The 25781-nt window shown below is 40.9% G+C and overlaps 2 protein-coding genes and 1 pseudogene across 2 annotated transcripts; 1 reads left to right on the forward strand and 2 right to left on the reverse strand.

The window, feature by feature from the left end:
* Positions 1-4728: 4728 nt before the first annotated feature.
* On the reverse strand, positions 4729-9525 carry CtsB (Cathepsin B). The gene is made up of 4 exons (XM_080265476.1): positions 9506-9525; positions 8311-8428; positions 6536-6748; positions 4729-6348 (listed from the first exon to the last, which is right to left on the reverse strand). The coding sequence occupies exons 2-4, from the start codon at positions 8425-8427 to the stop codon at positions 5677-5679; spliced, it is 1002 nt and encodes a 333-aa protein (XP_080121602.1). The 5' UTR covers position 8428; positions 9506-9525; the 3' UTR covers positions 4729-5676.
* A 1297-nt stretch (positions 9526-10822) lies between these two features.
* LOC145391106 (AFG1-like ATPase) lies at positions 10823-22649 on the forward strand. Its single transcript, XM_080265802.1, has 9 exons — positions 10823-10884; positions 12165-12372; positions 13453-13623; positions 15297-15503; positions 18807-18977; positions 19950-20066; positions 20280-20405; positions 21585-21725; positions 22395-22649. The coding sequence occupies exons 1-9, from the start codon at positions 10823-10825 to the stop codon at positions 22647-22649; spliced, it is 1458 nt and encodes a 485-aa protein (XP_080121928.1).
* LOC145392467 (5S ribosomal RNA) lies at positions 11762-11880 on the reverse strand (annotated as a pseudogene).
* Positions 22650-25781: the final 3132 nt, after the last annotated feature.

A 25781-nucleotide genomic window follows, 5' to 3' on the forward strand; every position in this document is an offset into this window, starting at 1 on the left:
CACTTTTTAAAATCACTTTTCCATGATTTTGTTTTTTGGGAGGGAAGGCAAGATATAGTTTGATTAATTTGTCTTTACCGTAATGAGAATCTACTTTTAATCTAATTGTCTACTGATAATTAACAATGACTTGAATGCTTTACTGAAAATCTACACTGAACTAAGTGCTTCAAATCCTGTGGGCTTTAAATACACACAAACTTCATGCCTTATTTGCTCAGAGTTTAATTTTGGCTGGTTTACACTTGCATTTCTCAGTGCATCATATAAGAGAAGAAAGTCATGTAAAAGTAACCCCTTTCGTTCAATGACTCAATTTTATTTTTATTTATACTTCATCCAGACTGTTTTGTTATGCTTCAGAGAGACTATTTGTAATGAATATTTATGAACTGTCTTGGTCCTTGATGTGCTGATTCTTTGTAAGGTAGTTTACCTTCCCCAAGCCATTATTTTATAACCAGTGTAAATTGTTCCTCATATGAGGCTTGCAGCATGGCCCATGTGGACCTTCATTGTGCCTTATATGAGGTCTGCAGCATGGCAAGGGTTAGACCCTCAATTACCAGAAGTTGATGCCATTGGTATAACCAAGTGGCTCCACTGCCTGGTTACACAAATGTCCCTCAACTTGTTCTCCTTCCCCTAAAAAAGAGGATGATGGTCGGCAAAAGGATAACTTCAGCCTGCCGTCTGTTCTATTCACAGTCAGTTGAGCCTGAGGTTGCAGCTACTACTGTCTTAAGTCTCCCTTAAAGCTAAGTATGATCATATGAAGGAAGCAAGAAATATAGTGTCCTGTGAGATACTGTATGTGAGAAACATCAGGAGGGCAAATTTTGAGTAAAAAATGCCATGTCAACAAAGGTATAATTTCCAGCCAGTGTGAGCTACAGTTACTGATGAGCTTTTGAGTGAAAATGTTCGTCTTCATAATTAACCCATAAAGTCATCAGTAAGTGTAGCTCCATAAGAGTTGAGAATTGGATCCATGTTTATATAGGAAGTTTAACTCAAAATTATCTCTAAAATAGTACTCAAAGTTAACTCTTAAAAATCTCTTTACTTCCTCAGAATCATGGTACACCTTTAAAAAAGAAAAAATCATTGGACTGAAGGGGTTATTGTCTGATATAGTGAGGTTTTACTGTACTTTTCTCACCAAGATTCACAAATGTGTCTTCATGTTTTCTCAGCCTGATAGGTTGATGATAAATGAGTATTAATATTAAGTTCAGTGTCTGATATGCCTCTGTTTGATATAAAATTTCTTTGCTGTAGTTGTGTAGTTTGGTATTCCACCTTTAAATGTTGTACAGACTATATGCAGTCTTATTTCTACACTGTTTCTTTTCTGTTGATAGGTAGTAGATGGATGGATGGTACCAGCCATGGAAGGTACCCCTAGGAGAGTGAAAATTGTCTGCAAGCTTTGTAACTAGCCACACAAGCATCACCCTTAGGCAGGAAGTTCAACCTTGTTGAATAGCTGAAGTTCAAGCTGACTCACATTGTTACAGATATTATTACACATCTGAGATATCCATTTTCCTATCGGCTTCCAGCACCTTTCGGTAAGTAAGTTGCTGGTTTTGGTACAGTACTTGGTTTTGGTGCCATTCTATAAATAACTTTGTACCATGGGCAACCTCAATATGGGGATTCCTCATTTGTGAAAAGTAGGTTCATAAGAGATGTGGTTGTATTAGAGGCTGGCTGTAAAATGTTGATTTTGTTTATGCAGTGTGAAGCTTGGACGTTGTTGGAAGGACACAAGTCAAGAGTGAGAGCAGTGGAAATGAGTTATTTAAGAGGAGCCTGTGGAGTCACATGGAGAGACAGGCTGACGAATGAGGATATAAAGGAGCGTTGTGGTGTTGATGTGGATGTGATAGGAAGCGTTATGAGGAACACACTGAGGTGGTTTGGCCATGTGGAGAGGATGGAGGGTGAAAGACTGACGAAGAGAGTGTATGTGAGTGAGGTGGAGGCCGAGGATGAGATGGAGAGATGGGGTGGAGAGGTATATGAGAGAGAGGGGTGTGAGTTGGGAGCAGGGGAGTGAAATGGCGGGGGACAGGGCGACTTGGAGGCGATTTGTTTGTGGCCACCCCAAACGGGATTGAGGCGTCTGGCAATAGATAGATAGATAGTAAAGAACATACAGAAGCAGAGAGGTAGGAAAGGATTAATCTTGCTGGAAAGTCTCGTGAGTGTGTGGAGGAGTTTTGTTATTTGGGGGACGTGCACTGGAAGTGGAGTTGTATGCAGCTCTGTAGCAAGGGTAAGGAATGTTTGGAATATGTTCAGGGAGTTTTTGCCTCTCCTGACGTCGAAAAGCTGTCCTTCCATGCTAAGGGGCCTTTGCATGTAGCATGCTGTATGGTAGCGAGACTTGAGCAGTAGAGAAGGATATTCACAGGCTCAAACATACAGAGGCTAGAATAGGTGGATCTGTAATGCATTCTTGAAAGACAGACCTGGGGGTGGGGTTAGGACTTTGAATGGAGAGTTGAGAGGAAGGATGGGACTTGAATGTATTAGCGTTGTGATGGTTTGGGCATATAGAGAGGATTGAAGATGGTAGCTGGGTACAGTGGGTGAGTTAGTTGAACATTGAGAATAGAGTTGCAAGAGGTATACTGAAAAGGACTTGAGTTAAGGGACTGAATGGGGAGGCTGATTGAGATGGGGCAGCATGGAAAACACTATTTGGTGACCAAGGCCGACGCATGCAAACATATTGGAGCCTTTAAATGGAACAAAACAAATTGTGGCATCATTTTTTGGTATGGTATGTATGTATGTTCTGTCTTGTCATCTGTTGCCTAGTCCATCATTTTAACTCTTCATTTATGTGAATCTGATGTCTGTCTCTCAATTCCTGGTTGGGAAAAGCATCCTGTATTGAAAGAGTTTTTTGAGAAGACAGTGTATCTAATCCGTGCAGTCTGATTAGTCCGTACTAAGCTGAATAAGAGTATCAGATGTTGGCAATAATAAAATGCAAGAAAGACTTCTGGCTCAGTGACTTAACTTTAAGATGCCCCTCTAAAGCTGAGGGAATAAAAAACAGCCAAGAAACCAGAATAAAATAGAAAAATCATTGTAGGGAATCCTTTAAACTTTTCCCAACATTCACTGAGAGGTCTCCATTAACTTATTCAGCTTGAGTATCTTTTATATATTTATTTTTTGTATACCTCAGACTTATATGATGTTTAGAAGGTCCTACAAACCCTCTGTTCTTACTCACTGGTGAAGTTATAGAGACTCAGTTTTTTTGCCCTGTGGACCCTACCTCACTCTGTCCTTAGTTGGGAAGAGTATTCATGATGATAGAAAACATCTCATAAGGAAGAGGTCAGTGGAGAGTATACCTAACCTCTTCATTTTAATAATTCTCTAGAGTGAATAAAGTAGAAAGTAGCAAGAGTAGACTTTTTTTGTTTAAAGTAATTTTGTGGTTTTGTGGGTGTCAGAGGTTTATTATCAAGTGTAAACAAGTCCCATCATTTTTAATTTTCCATGTAGTAAGGGTCAGAGGGGTTGACCTGACAGCACTCCTCCACATGACTTAGTTCTGCACCAGTTCTACAGTACCTCTGAGTCAAGGTCAGTATACTTATACCTGTATATATTTTTTAAATTTAGATCCTTTGCTTACCATTCAGTATAAGTCCCAACACTGTGGAGAACAGTGTTACTGAAGGCTAAGAAGGAAGGGTACATGTTGGTCCCCATATCTTTGTCTGCACTGTTCCTCTGTAGTTCTACACCACCTCATCTGACTGCCCTGGTCCTTCCTCTTAACATTTCCAATCTGTCTCCTTTCTACTGTACTTCCTTTCTTGATGCTGTCCTCTCTATTGTGTTGTAATTTCTGAGGATATCCCAACACCTAGCATTACTCCACATATCCATTGGCTCATTCTCATGTCTTTTGTTCTCATTTCACCATTTCCTCCTCATGCCATTTTGTTCATGTCTCACAATACCCTCTTTCTCACCCTGTGTTTCACTGCCATACAGTAAATGCAAGTAACAAATGCTTTTCTCAACATTTGAGATGTTAGGATGCCTTTTATCTATGTATCTGTCTCTTATAAGGGGTGGCCACAAACAGAGCACCTCCAACCTCCATGCCACCCTGTATTCTGCCATCAGGCTGCTCTCCTTCCAACTCACACTCTTCTCCCTTATCTCTGTCCACCTTATCCTTGCATCACAGCCTTGGTCACCCCCTCCACCTTACATACACTTCTCTTGTCACTATCTCATTATCCATCCTCTCCACATGGCTAAACTGTCTTAAGTATTTCTGATGCTTTCAGTCAAATCCACATAAGCACTACAACACTTTCAGAATGGCTTACTTTTATTATTGTACAAATGGACAGGAAATTATTGTTACTTGGGTCCGATAGATACAAAAACAAACACTGTGATGGCTACTGTGTCCGAAGGGTTGGTAAATCCACACTGACACATTCATTACCTCAAACACAGGAAATTCCTCTCGTTTACCATTCATAACCAACACTGTTGGATATGCAGGGGTACCAACAGTTTCCAAGTCCCCCGCCTGTATTTCCAAAGCCATCATCATTTCTGTTACATTGTGTAGCACAACATCGTAACGATACTTTTCTGTACACCTTCAGTGTGGTGCAAAAGTGCATTAGGTAGTTCAAAAATACGGTCTCTTCACTTTTGTTGTCATGTGATGGGAATTAAGAACAGCATTATACCAATCTAATTTTATTAACATGAGAACAACACTTGAGCATTAATACATTTTATAGTACGATATATAAGACACTAAAATGGTAGCAACAACATTATCTATTTGAACTTAATACAGTCTGATGGGGAATGTAATATACTTTTAATCCTTTCCAATTATAATTAATTCTTGAGAAATGTACACCATAAAATCTTCCACAAACTCAGTGAATACGATACATCTTTAGATATTATGATAATAGAAAAACACATTCTGGCTGAAAATCACAATTAGAAAGCTCAAAGTTAGTGCTTTTTGTACAGATAAACTCCAAATTGCCTTAAAACCACATTGTGCACAAGAAGTGAACACATTACAGTGTACACACAACTGCTAGACAAAACTGCAGATAATACAGGACAGAAGCATTTAGCAGCTAAAGTACCATAAAACAGAAAACGCTGCTAATATTATGGCACCATTCAATATACAGTATAATAAAAGTAAAAACTGTACCATTACAGAGTAGGTACACTGTTTATAGGGCCAAGCAAAAACTAAAATATAATTAGGCAACATTATGGGAACTGAATTAAAAAAAAAAAAAAAAAAATCAATGTAAAATTCATTAGTCGAATGCATTTTGTTGATAAAAATCTTCTTTTTCCATATTGGCATTTTTGCTCTCTCCTTTCTTATCTTTTATATTTCTTTTTAAGCCAATCTCCAAGCTCCATTTCTCCATTCCCATTTATTCTTCAAGCCTTTTATTTTATGTAACATTCTTACTAATCTTCATTGTGCATTATGTATTATTACTTCCTTTTATTCATCAACCTGTACATTTTATCTCTCCTTATTAACCTTCTGTCTGTATGTTTTATCCCTCCCTCCTTTCATTATTCTTCAGTCCTTATCCCTCCCTCTCTTAACTGATTATATTTCAGTCTTTACTGGGGTTGAGGGAGGCCAGCAGTTATCTCACTCTCAATGCCACAGTGATCAGAGCCACGGAGGATCTTGAAGAGGCCGTGATCACCCCAGTCAGTGTTCCAGGAGTTAGCACAGAGCCAATAGGGTGTATCATTCTCCACTCCCCATCCTAGGACTCTGATAGCATGACCTCCCAGTGCCAAGCCATGACGATGCTGGTACACCCCAGACTTATAGTGAAGGAAGTCGGCATACACAGTGAATGCTCCTTCCACGGGTCCATTCTTCAAGATCTCGTACTTGATCTGGTCCTCGTCCTTTGGAATGGAGTAAGCCTTTGAGCCTTTGTGCAAGTCATGGTTGTAGTCCACTGCATACCCAGCCTCACAGGTTTTAACACATCTTGGGGTGCTACCTCCCTCGGTACACTTGGGTCGCTCTCCCTTGACGTGGTGCTCACATGGGGCGATGAGGTACGGCTGACACCCCTGGCTGGAGTTGTATGCCCCACCAGACACCAAGCCTGTGTTCACCCAGTATGTGAAGGCAGACCCGGGGAATCCACCATTGCAGCCAAAGCCACAGATGTGACAACATGACACCAGGTTTTCAGAAGAGTAGTGGAAGTTCTGTTGACCCTTGCTGTGGATGCACACCCTGTCACTCATCACCTCAACTGCTCCAAAAGCCTGTAAAGCAGAACTTGTTTAATATCATGTACATCCTCCTACAGTACTGTTACAGTACTTAAAATAGTAATATATGAGTAAAGCCTGCTAAACAGGACTTGTCGTAGTATGCTGACTCTAATCTGATGAAAATCAACCTAAGGAAGGCTGCAAATGTTAATGTCTCTAAACATATGCATTTTCTTACCCAGCATGAGCCACATGATCCCTGGTCCCTGATCTCATTGATGGTGGGACACATGGGCCACTCCTTGCGTGAATCAAACTCGTCAGGGAGCCTGAACTCTGCTGATATGGTGTGCTGGATGGGGGGTGGGAGGTGCAATTTGGAGTCTGGGTGAACCCCCATCAGCCGCCGGACATACCTCATCGACAGGTTCTCGTTGAAGTTACGACCAGCCTGGGGTACAGTGAGACTTAAGGTTGGTTAGGAGTTTGTTTTCCTGATAGCTAAGACTGCTACTGAGAACCCATAAATGATATAACTTAACCAAAACTGAATAGGGTGAACTTATCATCATCATCCAAACCACTTTTGATACACCATAACTACGGCTGAACAAGTTATCATCCAGACCTCTTTTGATATACCTGAACAAAAACTAAAACATGCTAAAGTCATCATAAAAATTTTGTAATGTGGGATGCATGCTGACTATCCCTAACAACCACAGGTGTTCCTTAAATGCCCTTCAGAATTCAAGGACTTACTTTCCACCTGGCAATTCGACCCCTTCAATCTGATATGTATTTTTTCCACCTTATTCTTACTTGTTAGTTTCTTTCTTTTTTTTTTTTTAATAAGATTTATGAGCTGTACAGATTATATAATTATATCCTTCATTAAACCCCTCAGTACAAGAGATGTTCATAACTTTAATTAAATAATCTGTAGAGCAAGAATAAAATGGAATAGTACATCATCAGAGATGCCATGTCTCCACGGCTGTTCAATCTGTATATGGATGGGGTTATAAAAGAGGTACAAGGTAGGGCAGTGGTTGTTGGAGTGTCCCTGATGAGAAAGGGTAGTGTTTGGAAACTCCCTGTAGCTACTTTTGTTTGCAGATGGTACTAAAGTGAAGATGAAATGGGAAATGCAAGGCTTTGTGATTGAGTTTGGGATAGTGTGTAAGAAATGGAATCTAAAGGTGAATTGTAGAGAAGAGTAAAGTTATGATCTTTGGAAAGAAATGAAGCCACTAAATGTACAGTCAGGCTGGATAAGGAGAAAATGGAAAATGTGTGTGTTTAAGTACTGTACTTGGGAAGCGAGATGAGTAAGGACGGAAGTTTAGAGGGTGAAGTGCTTGAAAGATTACAAGGAAGAAAGGTTGCTGGTTCTTTGAAAGCAGTGGCCACCCCTTAAGGAACTGAGGCATCTGGCAATAGATAGACAGACAGATATAGACATTATCATACTGAAGGGGTAAAAGTTTAAGCATACGACTCTAAACCTAATTCTCTTTTATCACTCTATCAGCAACTTTTCTCCCCGTCTGCCCTAAGTTTACTAACACCAAGTCAGATCACTTCCATCTAAAACAGGTCCAAGCTGGTGCAGGGGGCGGAGCATCGGAGTGATGTCAGCTTGCACGAAACCCAAGTTCAGTTGATGCCTGACCGTGGTGGTGAGTGGATGTACGCTGCACTCTCCAGATCATGACACATTTTCAGTCCGAAGTGAGGGAAGGGACTGAAATGTGTGAGGGAAGGTATGGGGTGTGTGAGGGAAGGCGTAGGGGTGTGAGGGAACCTACTGCTATGTTATACGGTTAAATGAGTCCGCACTTCTTCCCCTTCTTCGTTTTCCTTTATTATAAATGTTTAATTTGAGTCTGCCCTTTTATATATTTTCTGTTACTTAAGCCGACTGACTTCACACACAAGCCACGCCTCCCTGGGCCCTGAGGGAAAATGAACCGACCTGGTATTAGGAGAATCAGCATCTGCCCTCCTCACCTTCCATGTCATATTCTCTTCATTCTGCAGAAGGTTGATGAACTCCTCCGACAGTGGCGCCTCCTCACCTGCCACCGCCACCACCACCACCGCAAATAAAATGATACCCACCCTCATCCTGTGGTAGGCAGGGAACAAGAGAATTACTTTATTTTGCTTGTGTTTGAGCATTTGGTTGTGTTTGAAGGTAGCCAGTGCCAATTCCAGGTAAAAGCAATACATTTAAGTGGTTGCTTTAGGCTTCCATTATCTCTAGCTCCCTCACCCTCCTCCCAAAATATATAAAGTACTGTAATAATAATAATAATAATACTGTAGTTAGGTTAATTTTTCTGTATCACAAATTCCGTTTGGATCAAAATATCTTGCAGCAAAAAATATCATATTTTCTTAAGCACGAACCAACAACACTGGGAAAAACAATTAAGGACTGCTGCCTTCTAAAATACCTATTGAAATGTGAGCCATGCATTATGCTGAGTGTAGTCCTGCCTTATTCTCCTTGTGATTTTTGTCAACACCAACTCACTTATCCCAACACAATCAATCACAACCTAACACTGCCTACATTTTGGTGAATTTTTAGCAGAAGCCATGACTAGAATCTGTTTCAAGTACTATCTGTTTAAATTTCACCATCTGCTGACAGTTTTCTTCAACATTCCCATCATCGATTAACTCCTCCCCCTTTGAGGTCATTAATCCCCCCTGGGGGTCATTAATAACCCCAGGGGTCATTTGCGATGAAAGTGTAAGAAAGGAAAAAGGTTAGCAAACGGTGAAATGGAAATGGAAAATATTTCATAATACTGTATTTCAATTCCAGTTGTGGCTTGATATCTTTTTTGGGGGTGGGCACGGGAGTTGGGTCAATTAAGGACGGGAATAACACAATACCCTGGCATTGTTTGTTAATCTAGTTATTCTTTACATGTGTGTATGGGCTGATATTCGAATCATTATATTAATGAATATTAACCAATATTATAGTGTGCAAGTATACTTCAAAATGCAAGTCAGCCTAATTACTTCCTGCGCATGTCAAATGATCAAACTGTTTTCATTGCTAAATATAACAGCACCACAAACACTGCCAATCTGTTCCATACGAGTAAAAGCAATGACCTTAATACCCCATAATGAGCACACTAAACATCAGAAGAGAATTAGCATAATAGAGCTCGCAGCTGCCTACCTCCTCTCGCTGGCTTGTGTTGTCAACTGAGAACTACCTCGGCGCGACCTTTGTTACATTATTCGCATCTTTTGGCGTAGAGTAGTGCTGCTATTAACAATGACCGGTTATTAAGTGACCAACGCGTTTATAAATGAAAGCAATGTCATTAAGTTATACTACTGCGTCATTAATATACAGGAGATACCATTACGCTAAAATAAAATGTCACAAACCGCCAAACTGGTCCATAGCACAAATGATGAGGCAGTGGCATGTGACTTCCTGAATCATTCCTGTACAGTCAGAAGTCAACAAAGGAAATGATCTCTTTGGTCCCGTCACCCACATCCTTGACTTTACTGATCTTAGCCAAAAGGCCGAGAAGCGATATCTATGAATTTATTGTCGAGTTTAGTTTATACCCTGCTGAGCATTGTCGCATGATGTGGAATAGATTAGAGAGAGAGAAAGGAAACACTGGCTCATAATACGCAGTGTGTGTGTGTGTGTGTGTGTTCATTTATCTCATTTCACTCGTGTAAAACCAAAAGCAATGTAATCTTGTATTACAGTATTTATCGAGTTTCCGGGATAATAACTTATCCGCTCGTCCCGTGAAACTGTAAATTGGGTACGGTGTTATCGACCTTAATCATGTCTTATAGAGCGAGACGATGATAAGGTTGACAGATCTAGATTTCTTTTTATTAAGATATGCCGTAAAGGCAATATGTGGGACAAGTTCCGATAAATTTCACTAAGCGAAACGTCCAGTAAACAGTCAGCTGATGCTCATCAGCTGATCTAGTTCGCCCGAATTTTCAATCTTCAACCATGTGCTCCTGAAGCTGAAAATTCTACCTCCAGTAATGTATTTTAGGTGAGAAGCCACTTTATTCATCGTACAGAGACGTGCTTGAGAATATAGCGAGAGAAGAGGACGGTTGGGTTATTATTAGACCAAGTCACTCAACCGCCGACATGATCATGTTCTATTGATGAACAAAAAATCGCTTCAGTAGTGCAAGGAATCCCTCTTTGACACTCGGCCACTGCCCTGCTGGTCGAGTGCGGTGTTAGCCGAGTAGTTAGCATTGTTAGCCACGAAGCTGCTGGCCCAGTAGTAGCACCCGAGTACGAATCCTGGTGTGGGCAGCAGGCATCGTGATTACGTTGTTCACTCACGCTCTGTGGGATGGTACTGGTTGATAAAATGGGTGCCTGTGTTTGGGTTGCACACAGAAGTGACGTTGGTTACTTGGATGATTCAGTGGCCTTGTATCACCACAGGCTCAAAGGCTTATGGAAATAAATTCCTAAGTTACAGACTGCATCATGTTTGCCATACAAACGATCACTTCGATTCCAGTTTGTGACTGTGTGGTGGTCAAGCTTATGTTAGTAATTTGTGTTGCATAATTCTAATTTATCTTTCTGCATCCCCAAATCGTTCTTTATGCAAGTTTTTCTTATTTTCAAATTTTTAGCTGCTGTATATATTGACCAATTCTGTTTTCTTGTAAAAAAAATGCAACCTTACATCCCTCCCACAGGCCTGAATTCATCCTGTAGAACCAGCAGGTGGTGTTCATTTATGTAGCTATACTCACCTACGAGGACCACTGTGCCTGGGAGTTAAAGAGGCATGAGGCATGTCAGCAGCCCAATACAGATGGCAATCTGGTCACAGTGACAGAAAAAAGAAGAGGACAATGACAGAAATAAGAAGAGGAATAAGAGAGTGGCTGGTGAAGTGTGCTGAAGGCTACAGCTAGCTGGGAGAACTATCATATGGTTCTAGAATAATATGATTAGTAAACATATTGGTAATTATAATGAGAAGCAGCAGGCACATGCTTAAACTTCCAAAAGTATAGGGTTAAAAAAATATTTAAAAAATTGTTGGTATAAACTAACATTATTATAAACATAAAATTGGTGACATTTGCATGAGTTGTCAAAAATAATCCTGGGAATTACAAAAAAATTACCGAAACCTATCCAGTAGCTACAGATTCATGAAGAAATTACGGTACTCTTTTGTTCCATAATTTCTTGTTAAACATTTAATTGATTTGTTCATAACACCTGTGAGGTAACATGCCAACTCAGCCACTTTTTTTTTTTTTTTTTTTTTTTTTTTTTTTTTGTCTGGCCATGTTCATCATTCATTGCCAGACACCATGTATCCCAGACGGGGTGGCCAAGGGCTTAGAGTTCATTGTTTTACAGTAAGGGGCACTAATCCTCCACCAACCCCACTTGACATAGGGATGCCAACAGCATCTGGTGTTCCCAGGCGGTCACCCATCCAAGTACTAACCAGACCCAACGTTGCTTAACTTCGCTGATCGAATGGGAAGTGGTGTACTCAATGTGGTATCCCAGAGGAGATGAGCATAAACAGATCCCCTCCATTTCAACCTGTCCTTGCCATGAAGCTTCCTGCTGTCCATTTCACATAATCCTTATTCATATACCTCCATCTCATTCTTGGTCTATCCCTCCACCTCACTCATGTCACAACACTCACTCAATCAGTCTCTCACTTTCCATTCTCTCCTCATGATCAGACTATCGCACGGTACCTTCAGCACTTACAAGCTGAATAAAAACTTTGAGAGAAGCCAGAATACTCTAATAAGATTCCATTCTAATCTAATTCTTTGTTTCTCAGAGGTGTGGTTGTGAGGGTGTGTGTAAGAGGGCTGGGTAAGAGTGGAGCCAGGTTTTCCCGTCCCCTCTCCTCCCAGCCTGCCCCAGCTGCAGCGGTGGGGGGTGATGGTCCTCTTGCTGTTTATCAACGCACTGTGGAGTCTGGAAAGCTCACAGCAGATGACCACCAGGAAGTTATTGTGGCAGAGTTGCAGCGATGTTATGATGAGGTACAGTAGTGGCAGTTGCAACCCCAGGCTCATCTGAATGTTAATCCAGTGGACCGCAGGCTGAAGTTGACTGCCTCCTGTAGTCCACTGTTTTCCTTTTAGAGAATAAGGACATTGAGGGACATGAGTATAACCAGACACTGGATCCACCAAGTGAAGGCATCCCTTTCCAGTAAACCATTCAGTCTGATGTTGTATTTGGTATCATGTTCCTGTTACCTTAAAGTACTTTTATTCAGCTTAGGATATATCTCATATTGATGAGTTTAATAAGGACTATACTTAACCCATAACAGTTTCAAGCAACTGCTGGGATGCAATTACCTTGCACTGTTGCTGGTTTTGTTGCTTGGTTTAACTTTCAGTCCATAGAAAACATCTGTTGTACCGTATTAAGGCCAACCCCAGTTCAGGGATTTCATAAGAGGAAGGATGGGATAATTTTGGTATGTATGTATGTATGTTTAACTCTATGCCTTCAAGAGATCTCTCCTAAATAGAGTTAGCAGGAATAGAATAAAGCATCATCATCTGACTGATTGAGTTAAAATGCTTGTTTGTTCATACTAACTGATTTATGGATACTTTCATCTGTAAGCTAGCAGATATCACAAAGTGAAAGAAATGCATTAGGTAGACAGTCATAGTGTATTATTTAATACGGTATTTTATTATTATATTTGGTGCCATGTAATTTTCAGTAATGCAGTACAGGTATTCAAATTATAATAAAAAAAAAAAAAAAATCCACTAGCTACTGTGTTTAACATGGTGCTTTTATCCTTCTATATCTCAGTGTCATTAAGTCAGCATGTTCATCGCTATTCACCTCCACTTCTTACCTTCAGCTACAAGAATACATACCCCATTCATCTTGCTTCCACTGTTTCTACTACAAGGATACGTACAGTAACTCCTCCACCTCCATTTCAGCTTCAAAGATACATACCTTCACTGCAGTCACCTTCCATTTCTTCTTTCAGCTACAGGGACACATGCTGCCTCCACTCCTCACTTTTAGCTTCAGAAACATAGTACAAGCATGCACTTCATTTACTTTCCGTCAAACTTCTTTTTCAGTTGCAAGGATACATACCCCCTGCACCTCCAAACAAGCTACAAAAGTGGCTGGGCATTGGGCGTCGGGTGGAGTTGCGGCATGGGGTGTATGTTTGGGGTAAGGTGGGCACAGGGAAGACGATGCTTATGGACATGCTCTATCACTGCGTCCAGGCTGAGAGGAAACGCAGAGTGAGTATGACAGTAAATGAGGAGATATGCAGTGAGCATAGGCAATGATCATGTTTAATCATAATGTCTGCTTCATATTTTTTATAAAGGCTCCAACATATTGCATGCATCGGCTGTGGTCACCTAATGGCACCTTTCCACGTTGCTCGATCTCTGGCTGCCTCCCTACTCAGTCCCATATCCCTTGTCCCAGGTCTTTTGGTCTGCCTCTCACACCCCTACCTTTAACATTCACACCTCTCCCCTTAATGCAGAGTGAACATGAGAATAAGTGTGAGAATATCCAGTGAGACTAGGTAAAAATGGCCTGCTGGATTATCGTGTCAGAGCTAATAGGTGATTCAGAGGGAGTATCAGAATAATTGAAGATATGTAGTAAGTTTATTAAGCCCTTGTTGTATGGGAGTGATGTGTTCAGAAATATCATAACTTTTTATTTTTTATTGCACAGCTGTTTCTGTTAATTAGAGGATATTGGTATATCCACATTAGAAGAGATTGCAATTTTTTTAATAGGCTGTGTTTCTATATTTTATCATTGACTTCACAGCAGACAGCAACATTTAAAAAGGCAAGATACTGTTTAATAAGCCTAATAATATTGCTGTAAATGACTGTGTGAGCCGGGAGGTATGTGTGGCCAAGGAACTGACAGGGGATCAGGCTGACTGGATGAATTATGAATGGAGGGGCATACGACAGGGGTTTGGCTTTTGTGTGTGTGTGTGTGTGTGTGTGTGTGTGTGTGTGTGTGTGTGTGCACGCATCAGTATAAACCTTACTAATGGGTGAGTGAAATGCACTGTAAAGAGAAATCTCCCCCCTACCCCATCTCAAGAAAAGGTGCTGATTGTTGTACTTGTAAGGTGGAGTCAGGATTCCAGGAGCTTTAATGGGGAGTGAATGAATATGTGGTCCATTTCACAAAGCATGTTGTTGATTAGTTTACCTAGTTGGCGTATGTTTATGTCATCCTTTCTGTACCCTATATCATCTCATTCTTGGTGGGGGAAGGGGGCAAGGATGATGATGGTCATGATGATATGATACAGTCAGTTTACTGTAACCTAAGATCCCCAACCTCTTTCAGCTCAGTTGATGGCCAGGTGTTGTTAGATTTTAGTGTTGATTTGGCTAGTAACCAAGGAGACTCATTCCTACTTAATAACTGAAGCTCATCAAATTTTATGGAACCATGGCATGATATTTAAGCTGTATGAGTGACTTGTTTCCAACCCATACGTGTTCCCTACGTGTTAACAAGCGGGTTGGCAGAGAGTTAGTGCCCCTCCTCATGATACAACTAACTCATACAAGTGGCCACCCCTTATGGGATTATGGCATCTTACAATAGATGGATAGATAGATAGATGAGTGACATTTTCCCATCAAATAAAAATAAAAAGATTAAAATATGATGATGATGATGATTGATGATAATGTTTTTACTTCCATTCCTTCATGCTGGATGTCCATATTACATTTTATGCAGATGGTGATGATGATGATGATGATGATTGATGTTGATGTTTTAGTGCCACTCCATGTTGGCGATCACACAAGAGTTCATGCAGACGGTGGTGATGCTGGTAATAATAATAATACTGACAGTGATAATGATGATGGTGATTGATGATGATGATGATGAAGGTACAGTATTTTTGTGTCAACAGGTGCATTTCCACTCCTTCATGCTGGACGTCCACGCCAGACTCCACGCAGAAAAAGCCAATGTAGCACGAGTGACGGCATCAGACCAGGCGAGGTACTTCGACCCCAGTGGCACGTACACCCTTCGCTCCCGGCCCCACGACCCCATACCTCCTGTAGCCCGAACCATCGCTGCTGAGGCGTGGTTCATCTGCTTTGATGAATTTCAGGTCAGGGTTATAGTGCATTTGTTTTAACCTAACAAGGATCCCTAACCTCATTCTGCTCAGTTGATGGGCAAATGTAATGAGAGGATTTGACTATTTTCATTTTACTCTAACATGGCCCAAAATTACCATCGTGCCATCTTGACTGCTGACCTGTAGCAGTAAATTAACACTAGAATATGATGTTAGTCATGAAGAAGAGACATGGAAGAATATTGAGCTGTAGTATTGTCTTTTTCTTCCAATAAGTTATGTGATATAACAAAAGGCCAAAAATCTGAGCCATGTTAATGTGAATGAATTACAGTACCCAAGGAGACTCTTTCCTATCTCATAGCTAAGGCTCATCATATTTCTTGCAACCACAGCTTAGTATTCAAGTTGTGGCCAAGTGTTGTGAGATTGGTGGGTTGATGACTAGCAACCAAGGAGACTCATTCCTACCTATAGCCCACACCATTGCTTATGAAGCATTATTTAACTACTTTGACAATTTTCATATCATGGATTATTAGTTGTGGGGTCTAATTTTTTGTTCTGTTAGGACTAGGAGGCCTTATAGCTGCAGGTAGGAATGAGCACATTTCCAAACATGACCCCAGACTCATCTAAACATGAACCCAGTGGACTGTAGGTTCAAGATGCCCTTGTCCTGTAGTCTGCCATCTTCCTTCCAAGGGATAAGTGAGTACAGTAATTGAGGGACATATGTATAACTGGGGAGAAGAGTCAGCTAGTTTTATTGCTGACAACACATGAAGGTGTCCCTCTCCAGCACCACCATGTGTCACTTTAATATTCATACATATAGAGGTATACAGGGCAAAGTCTGAGTCACAGAGACAATTACTTGATAACCTCAATCATGGGGAAAGGAAAAATATATTTAGGGTGGCAGGTCAGGTGAAGAGGGATAATCGGGATATCATAGGTGAGCAGTGTGTGAAGAATGATGAAGGAAGGGTAGTGGTGAACAGTGAGGATATTAAAGATGCATGGAGAGAGCATTATAACCGGTTGTTGAATGAGGAGTTTGACTGGGACAGGGAAGGTTTGGAGCCAGCAGATCCAGTGTCTGGCCCTTGGCCTTTGATTGATACTGCTACTGTGAGTGAGGCAATAGGCAGGATGAGGGTGGGGAAGGCAGCAGGTGTGTCTGGGTTGACTGCCGAAATGTTGAAGGCCTCAGGCGATATAGGGGTGAGTTTAGTCACTGACCTGATAAATAGGATTATTTATGAGTGTGTTGTCCCAGATGATTGGCTGAAGAGTGTAATTGTAAATGTGTATAAAGGGAAGGGTGATGCCCTGGAAAGAGGGAATTATAGAGGTATAAAGCTTTTAGATCAGATAATGAAGGTAATGGAGAGAGTTTTAGAAGGTATGATTAGAGAAAGAGTGAATATTGATGAGATGCAGTTTGGGTTTATGCCAGGTAGGGGGACCACTGATGCCATATTCATTGTTCGACAGCTTCAGGAAAAATATATTGGTAGGAGAAGGGATCTTTATTTTGTTTTTGTTGATTTGGAAAAGGCCTTTGACAGAGTCCCTAGAGAGGTGGTGAAGTGGGCAATGAGAAAGCTTGGCTTGGAGGAGTGGCTGGTTAGGGTGGTTATGGCCATGTATGTGGGTGCTCACACCCAGGTGAGAGTGAATGGAGATTTGAGTGATGAGTTTTCCGTGAATGTTGGTGTGCATCAGGGGTCAGTCTTGAGTCCCATGTTGTTTATCATGGTACTTGAAGCCCTTTCACGTGACTTTAGAAACGGACTCCGTGGGAGTTGTTGTATGCTGATGATTTGGTGTTGATTGCAGAGAATGAAAGGGAGGCGGAGGAAAGGTTTAGGAAGTGGAGAGATGGTATGGGGCAAAAGGGTTTAAGGGTAAATGCAGATAAAACAAAAGTGATGATATCTAGGGTTGGTGGCGGTACTGTCAAAGACGAGGGAGAGTGGCCATGTGCAGTTTGCCACAAGGGCGTGGGAAGTAATTCCATCTTGTGCGGTGTGTGTGATAAATGGGTGCATAAGAGATGTAGTGGTATCAGAGGTAGACTGCGAGATAATGCTGATTTTATGTGTACGGCGTGCCGGGGTGAGCAGGTGGAGATCGTCAGACGTGAAAGAATTGAACTTGCTGGTGAATCTCTTGAGTGTGTGGAAGAGTTTTGTTATTTAGGAGACATGTTGTGTGCTGGAGGTGGGGCTGGAGCTAGCTCTGTGGCTAGGGTGAGAAGTGGTTGGAAGAAGTTCAGGGAGCTCTTGCCTCTCCTGACATTGAGGGGGCTCTCCCTACGTGCTAAGGGGTCTTTGTATGCAGCGTGTGTTAGGAGTGTAATGCTGTATGGCAGTGAGACCTGGGCAGTGAAGGAGGAAGACAATCGCCGGCTCAGACGTACAGAAATGACAATGATTAGGTGGATGTGCAGTGCGTCCCTGCGTCCAAGGCCTGGAGGGGCTGGGTTTACAATGGAAGAGTTGAGAGGTAGGATGGGACTGGAGTGTATTGGTGTTGTGATGAGGAGAGGTAGATTGAGGTGGTTTGGACATGTGGAGAGGATGGGGGATGATAGTTGGGTGAGGAAGGTGAGAAGTGTTAATATTGGGGGTGGGGTTATGAGGGGTAGACCGAGAAAGACATGGGACGAGGTCATTAAGTGTGACCTTAGGGTTAAGGGACTGAACAGGGAGGCTGCAAGGGATCGTGCAGCATGGAGAGCCGCCATTAGGTGACCAAGGCCGACACATGCAAGCATGTTGGAGCCTTTAAAAACGAAAACGAAAACGATGTACATCCATGTTATATGTTACCTTATATTTTTCTTTCTCCCACAACACACATTAATAAAAGAAAAACTGCATGTTTTAGTTCTGTTATCACCAGATTCCCATATGAGACCAGACAGAATCCTGATTTGATTATTTTACTTATCCCTCTGTCATTTTTTTTTTCACATGTCTTACTTTCTGCAGCCTACTTCACCCCATCCTTAGATGGAAAAAAAGAGCTTGGGGACTTGGGTTGATGATGATATTGCAGATATACCTCCTTCAGTAGCCAGGTACCGTCATTGTGAAAGAGGTGACCATAGACAAATGACCTCCATATCAGCCTGCCTTTTTCCAGCTCACACCTCCCTCTCGTATACCTCTCCCACTCACCCCACCTTCTCATCACCTTGGTCTCTCCTTTCCCTTTCCCCCCTGCACTTCTCTCACATACACTCCTTGTCAGTTTCTAGTCCTTTCTCTCCACATGATGATGATATTTCTCTTAGTAAGCAAGACCTTCTTCACACCCCAGGTAACGGACATAGGTGATGCCATGATCCTGAAGCGTCTCTTTACTGAACTCTTCAACAGTGGTGTGGTGGTGGTGGCGACCAGTAATAGGAAGCCGGATGATCTCTATAAAAATGGACTCCAGCGATCAAACTTCCTGCCCTTCATTCCAATACTTAAGCATCATTGTAGGGTAAGAGAGAGAGAGAGAGAGTTTGTATGTGTGTGTGTGTTTGTGTTTGTAATGATCCAAGCAAGACATCATTAAGTTTTGATGCAGCTTCAATGCACTGTAACAGAAAAAATCACAGGTGTTCCATAAATAACTGTAAACAATTATAGGCTTCCCTTACATCAAACTTGCATTCAGTTTTAGTACTATGGCTGTTGCAGTTACATTTATGGTTGAAGTACAGGTGTCAAAGTTTTCTTCTTCTTGCTGTATGTTACTCTGTGAATAAGGAGTTGATGGTTGGATATCATCAGTCCTGGGAATGAAATGTTGCAACAGGAATGGCAATCAGCTGCACAGTCATCACTTTTAGGCAGGAGAATCAGCCACATGTAAATAAAGTCAGAGTCCTAGCTGAGACTCTCACATTGTTACAGATCATATATCACATTGTGGATTTCCTTTTTCCCAACAGTTTCCAGCAATTGTTAGGAAGTAATTACAGCAGATGCCTGATTTAATGAACTCCAACGTAGTGGAAGCCCGAGATTACGGAATTATTTTTTTCTGGTATTTTTGCCCTATTTAACGGAAAATTTCTGTTAAACCAAGCATAATTCCATTAAGGGAATTCTTTACAGAATAATACATTTCTGGGGATATTAATTATGGGCTCAGACTGCTGTGCGTACCATACTTTGCTAAGTTTGGGCTGGCTTCAAGGATTTAGTGGAAAATACCTTGAAATACCTGAAAATTTTCCTTTACGTTGAGCCTTGGTTACAGAACTCAGTTTAGCAGAAAGTTTGAGATAACGGAGTGGGGGTTGGCTGAAATAGTTTGTTAAATCAAGCATTTACTGTATTTGGTTTTGCAGCTTGGTTTAACTTCCAGTCAGTAAAACTAATCAGGTCTGCCATGGACAACCTCAAAATGGGGATTCTTCAAAACAGAGCTTGACATTATTTGATTTTATTTTCATTTTAACCTCAGGTTGTAAACTTGGACTCCGGGAGGGACTATCGTACCCTGGGGCTGGATGGAGCTCGGCGAGTCTTCTTTGTGTCATCCCAGTGTGATGCTGATGCTGAGGCAAACCTTCTCTTTAAGGTATGTTGTCATACCTATCTGTTAGGGATGCACCTCAATGTTCATGATTTTAACTCTCTGAAGCTACTGTGATGTATAGTATTCTCAGATGAACAGAAATGTTGTGCATTACCCGAGAATTATCTGACATTACCTGTAGTGGAATTCAAGAGCTATCTGAACCATGAGAAGGTTAATTATTCCAGTCCTTTCTAAGCTTTTCCTTTCCTGTAGGTGCTGAGTGCCGATGAGACAGACATAGTGAGGGAACGAACACTGAGTTACTCTGGCCGCAATGTCACGTTTCATCGTAGTTGTGGTGGCATATTGGATGCAACTTTCTCAGAGCTGTGTGATCGTGTATGTATCCATGGCTGATGTTAACTCCTTCTGTGTGTGTGTGTGTGTATTTGTTTGTACAAAGAAAGGGCAGTGGAACTTAAATAAGCAATATTTTTCCTACAAACTATTATGTAATTGCAAAAAAACACAAAAAGAGCAGCATATAACAGGGATATAATTTACTGTATTAATGTGGACAAACATCAATTCGCTTTGTTACAATAGGTAATGAGATGGTGAGCAGTGATCTTTGAAACTTGGTATTACAATGTTTGGAGCCTAGTAACTTCTCAGAATATAATGTTAGATATTCGTATTTTGTGGTAGGTGGGGGCGCTCACTATCCACTCACTTGATGTAGTGCTGCTCTCGGGTTTCTGCCCTTTCCTCTCCTTCATCCTTCCTTCCATCCATTCTTTTCTGTCTTTCCTTCATTCTTTCCTCTTTCCTCTGCCTGCAGGTGACTTACACTCCCTCTTGTGTCTTTCTTTCCTTCATTCTTTTCTCTTCCTTCTGCCTGTGGGTAACTCTACACTGAGTTACAAGTCAAATGGTTTCCTGTACACCAGGAAACCATTTACCTCGCTGGTTAATAACCATTTAACCAAATTTTGGCTCCTGGTGGTTTAGTGGGTAATAAAGTTGCTCCAGTCGGATTGAGCCGGTGAATGTTTATATCCAAGGGGTGGCTGGGATTTATTGCTCACGTAATGCCACTCAGGGATGAGTGAGGCTGGTCACTCTCATCTTAAATGCCAGGACCAACTTTCCTAGCCCCAGGCTCCTATGCTTCTCATGGGGCAACGTACGATTAGATCATGGATGGATGGATGGATATTCGTAATTGTTCAGTGTGAAAGTGGATCAATATTCTGTATGTCTTTCTTTTGCCAGATGCCCCAGTTAGGGGTGGCCATAAATAAATTGCGTCCACATTGCTCAGTCCTCTGCCATTTAGCTCTTCTGATCAGTTTCTCATTCTTCAACTTACACCACCCCCACTCATATGTTTCTCCACTCCATCCTTCCATCTCTTTCTTGGTCTTCCCTGCTCCTCTCCCCCACCATGTCACTCACATACACTCATCTGGCCTGTCTCTCATTCTCCATCCTCTCCACATGGCCAGACCATCTTGGAGTTACGATCACATTATTATTACTTTCCACAGTTGTTCAGTAATTTTCTCCACTCCACAGCCCCTCGGACCAGCTGACTATCTACAGCTGTGTCGTACCTTCCACACTGTGTTCATCAGGGACATACCCATACTTACACCCAAGGATAAGAGCCTGGCACGACGCTTTATCAATCTCATCGATACTCTCTACGACAATAAGGTAATGTTCCAGCCATAAGAAAGGCAGTGCAGTGTTATCATTACAGTTGGTTTCTTTTCACATGGTGGTAGTGGGTTACTCCCATGATTTGAATGCTTATTTGTGATAAATTTGATGGGCCTTAGTTAGGTAGATATGAATCTCCTAAATAAGGCAAAAAAAAAAAAATAAAATAAAATGGTATAGAATAGTGTACTGGGTATGTCTTAATGTTAGAGGGTATATTCTCAGTTGTTGGTACACTCTCCAGGTAAATTTAGCCTTGGCATCAGCTGGAATAGAGTACTAGAATTATCCCAGTCATGAGGGAGCATATGGTCGCTACTCGTTATACGATGGGGTTACGTTAGGTCATACGTTAACGTTTAATGATTTTTTCGTAAATTGGGAGATTGAAACACATTATAAAAGCGGGTTACGTCAATTCAACTTCCCACAGTCACCTACCCAAGACTGAAACAAAAAATAGTGGGAAATTCATCACAAATCGGATTTTGGGATGGAGCTTTTCTGTTATCTTTGTAGCGAATTATCGTATACCGAATCAACATATAACGTGTAGTGACTGCATTCCAAGTTATTTTTATGCTTTCCAGGTATGTGTAGCACTAGAATCGACACTAATAAATCATAAGGAGAGGTATTCTCAATTACCGATACTCCCTGCAGGTGCGTGTAGTGTGTACGAGTAGCGTCCCTCACACTCAGATATTCCAAGGTGAGGCGAGAGAGGCAGAGTTCACGGATAAGGAGAGTCTGTCGTTAATGGATGACCTGGGCTTGAAGGAACGCAGCAGTGAGACCCGCACCCTGAGCATCTTTACTGGGGAGGAGGAAATGTTTGCCTTCGAACGCACTGTGTCTCGGTTGACGGAGATGATGACGGAGGATTACTGGCAGTTGTATGGCTCTCAGATGCGGTGAGAAGAGGTAATAGTGGTAGTGGTAGTAGCAGTAAGTAGTAGTAGTAAGCAGTAGTGGTAGAATAGTAGTATTAGTAAGTAGTAGTAGTAGCAGTGATAGAGTAGTAGTAGTAGTAGTTTTTTATTAACTTTTACATAAAACTGGTATATTTATTATGATGGTTGGTATTTATCTTCACAATATAATTTCCAAATGAATGGACATAATGTAATTAATTAAAAAAAAATTAATAGTAGTAGCTAGTAGTAGTAGTAGTAGTAGTAACCCCAGGCTCATAAAAGTAAATATAGCTTCACATAGTATGGTAGATTAGGGTAGAAGTTGTGGATTGGTCTACCACCTTGAAAGTTAGTGGATGGTGATGATGCTCTTCTGGTATGGCTTTTCATAAATAATAACTCAGTTGGTGTCAGAAATAATGTTTACAGAATGGTGAATGATGTAATTTGGTGAAAAGAATGTTATAATGGGTAAGAATAATGTTTACAAAAAAATGGTGAATGTTTATAAGGTCACTAATAATGGCTGAGTGAATAATGTGTACAGAATGGAGAATGTTGTAAACCACGTGAGATGGATGTTGTAATGGCAGAGAGAATTTGTAATGTTTACAGAATGAGGAAAGGTGTAATAGCTGAGAGATTTGTGTTTACAGACTTGTGAATGTTGCAGTGGCTGAGAGGATTATGTTTACAGAATGTTGAATGTTGTAAACCAAGTGAGGAAATGTTTATACTGGGTTGTTACATGAGCCCTGTACATACAGTACAAACACTGTCTTCAAAAGCAATAGTTGTTAAGAAAGTCATTTTAAACATACTGTACTTTACTGTAGCCGATGAGTTGCTACCATCAACTCTGGGAGGTACCACCATGAGAGTGAAATGTGGCTACAAGCCTGGTAATTAGCCTTACACTCATGACATATGCAGGGAATATTCAGCCACAAGTACACTCAGTCAGTAATCTTCCTTCTCAGTGATGTACATAGTGTCTAAGTCCAAGCTGAGACTCTCACATTGTTACAGATCTTATTATGCATCTCAAATATCTTTTCTCCAGCAGCTTCCAACAACTTTAAAAGTAATTAACTGGTTCTGGCACTTGGTTTATCTTCCAGTCCATAGAAATCATCGGCTGTATCATGGCCAACATATGTGGATTTCATAAGAGAGGAAACATTGTGTCATTTTTACGTTGTTATATTTACTATATCACTCCAGTGACGTACTTTATATTCTATTTTTGCCACCACTGGGTGATTTTCTTCAGGTTTAGAGAGACTTTTTGAACTGAGGAGTTAGATAGAGGTTTCATTAACCCCTTCACTACAAGAAATGAAATTATGTGGTGGTGGCAAGAAGTAAGAATAAAATATAGTTGGATTGAATGGGTAGATGATGCAGTGGATGTATCAGCTGCGCATTAAGTGGAACAGATGGTTGTTACTTATGAAGGTACATTTGTTTTTCTTATATTTGTCAGATTTTTTTATGTTTTGTTACTTTATATGACCAATAACATCCCAAAGTTTGAGTAATGGTCGATTAGTTCTATAGAAAATAAACTAACATATGCATAATACGTATAAAAAAAAAAAAAAGAGACGAGAAATGGGAAACCGGGGGAAGTGTGTTCATGTGATCTCTATGATACTGGTAGTTTGACTAATAAAACCCTCATTAATAAATTGCCCTAAAAGTTTTTTTTTAATATTCTTCACCGTTGCTGAACAAAAAAATTCCCAAAAGGCCTATGTATTTATCCCAAATTTTACCCCCTCTTTGCCATGTTCAAAAAATCATTACAGTCATGTTTTTCAGTCTCTGAAAAAAGTATATGCACAAATTGTTCACTTTTCATTCCTCTTTTTGTAGATATTTTGCTTTTTGTCTTATGTTCAAAACTAATGGAGTTACATGTCTCCAAAGGACAGTAAGTTTAGTTCTGAGATATCACTCGTTTTCTGTTGACTTGCAGTGTCTGTACGATTAGAAACAAATTAGGTACTTTTTTTTACTTTATGAGTTTGGATTAGGGATGATTATGAAGAGGTAGAGGGTGTTGGAGAAGACAAAGTTGGAGAAAAAGACGTAGAAGGTTGGGGGTCGTCATGTGAGGTGGCGGTGGGGGAGGGGGCATTTATGGGAAGAGGTGGCGATGGTGGAGAAAGAATTGCTGCTTCCAGCACATTTTTCTCCCCTTGAAATGGCATCAAATTCTTCTCTGCTGCTTTCTGACATTGCAGTAACTTCTTAGACAGTCTCCCCATCTTCAAAATGTGTACAGAAACGATGAGAAATGGCTAAGATTAGGCAGACTGAGAACAGGTTGAGACCAAGGATGGGATATCTCACCTCTCCCAGTGTCAGATCATCTCTGGCATTTCCCGCCTTGCTGCCACCCTCCATACACTCACACTGCCATTGCCATTGGGGGGGGGGGGAAGGAAAAAAATCTGAAAAAAAGTTGTCATATTATACATTGCATAGAAATTGAAGATTTCTGCAGGGAAGTGACCTCAAAATTGGAATTACAAAATAATTTTTTTGAAGGGGAAAGAATTGTCGTACGGCTGCCAAATTTTTACAGAGAATGAGTGATACTCGGAGCTATTTTATGGGGTAACTCGCAAAATGCCTTTGACAGTCGAAAATTGGTCCCTGTTGGCATCCAACAGGGACTGAAATATTGTACAATCAGTGTAGGCTTCCAGTTTCAACACTGCAGGTGAGATGTGAGTGCAAAGTAACTCATTTAGTAAGGTGACATCTTTTAAAAATTTTATTCTTGTTGTTTTCAGATGCATAATTTCAGTTATAATAGAGCCATTAAATTGTTGGTAGGTTATAACCTTCGCTGACCCAAAGATCTCTTTCAGAAGTGTAGTAAAATTATCTGGAAATAGCAAAAATAAAACACAAAAAGTTGTCCTCATGCTCGAGGGTTAATTGTTGTAAAGTAACTGGATTCATTTGTATGCTACTGGAGAGGGATGCCCTCATGGGGTGACATGGATATAACTGGGCAGGGAAGCTACCCAGTTATACAAATGTTATGTCCCTTTGTCCCTTTCCTATCCCCAAAAGGAGGATGGTGGACTGCAGGAAAAGGATAGTTTAAGTGTGCAGT

Source organism: Coenobita brevimanus, chromosome 2 (genome assembly GCF_032717465.1).
Source record: "Coenobita brevimanus isolate Jiangsu-jjx chromosome 2, ASM3271746v2, whole genome shotgun sequence".
Classification (NCBI taxonomy): domain Eukaryota; kingdom Metazoa; phylum Arthropoda; class Malacostraca; order Decapoda; family Coenobitidae; genus Coenobita; species Coenobita brevimanus.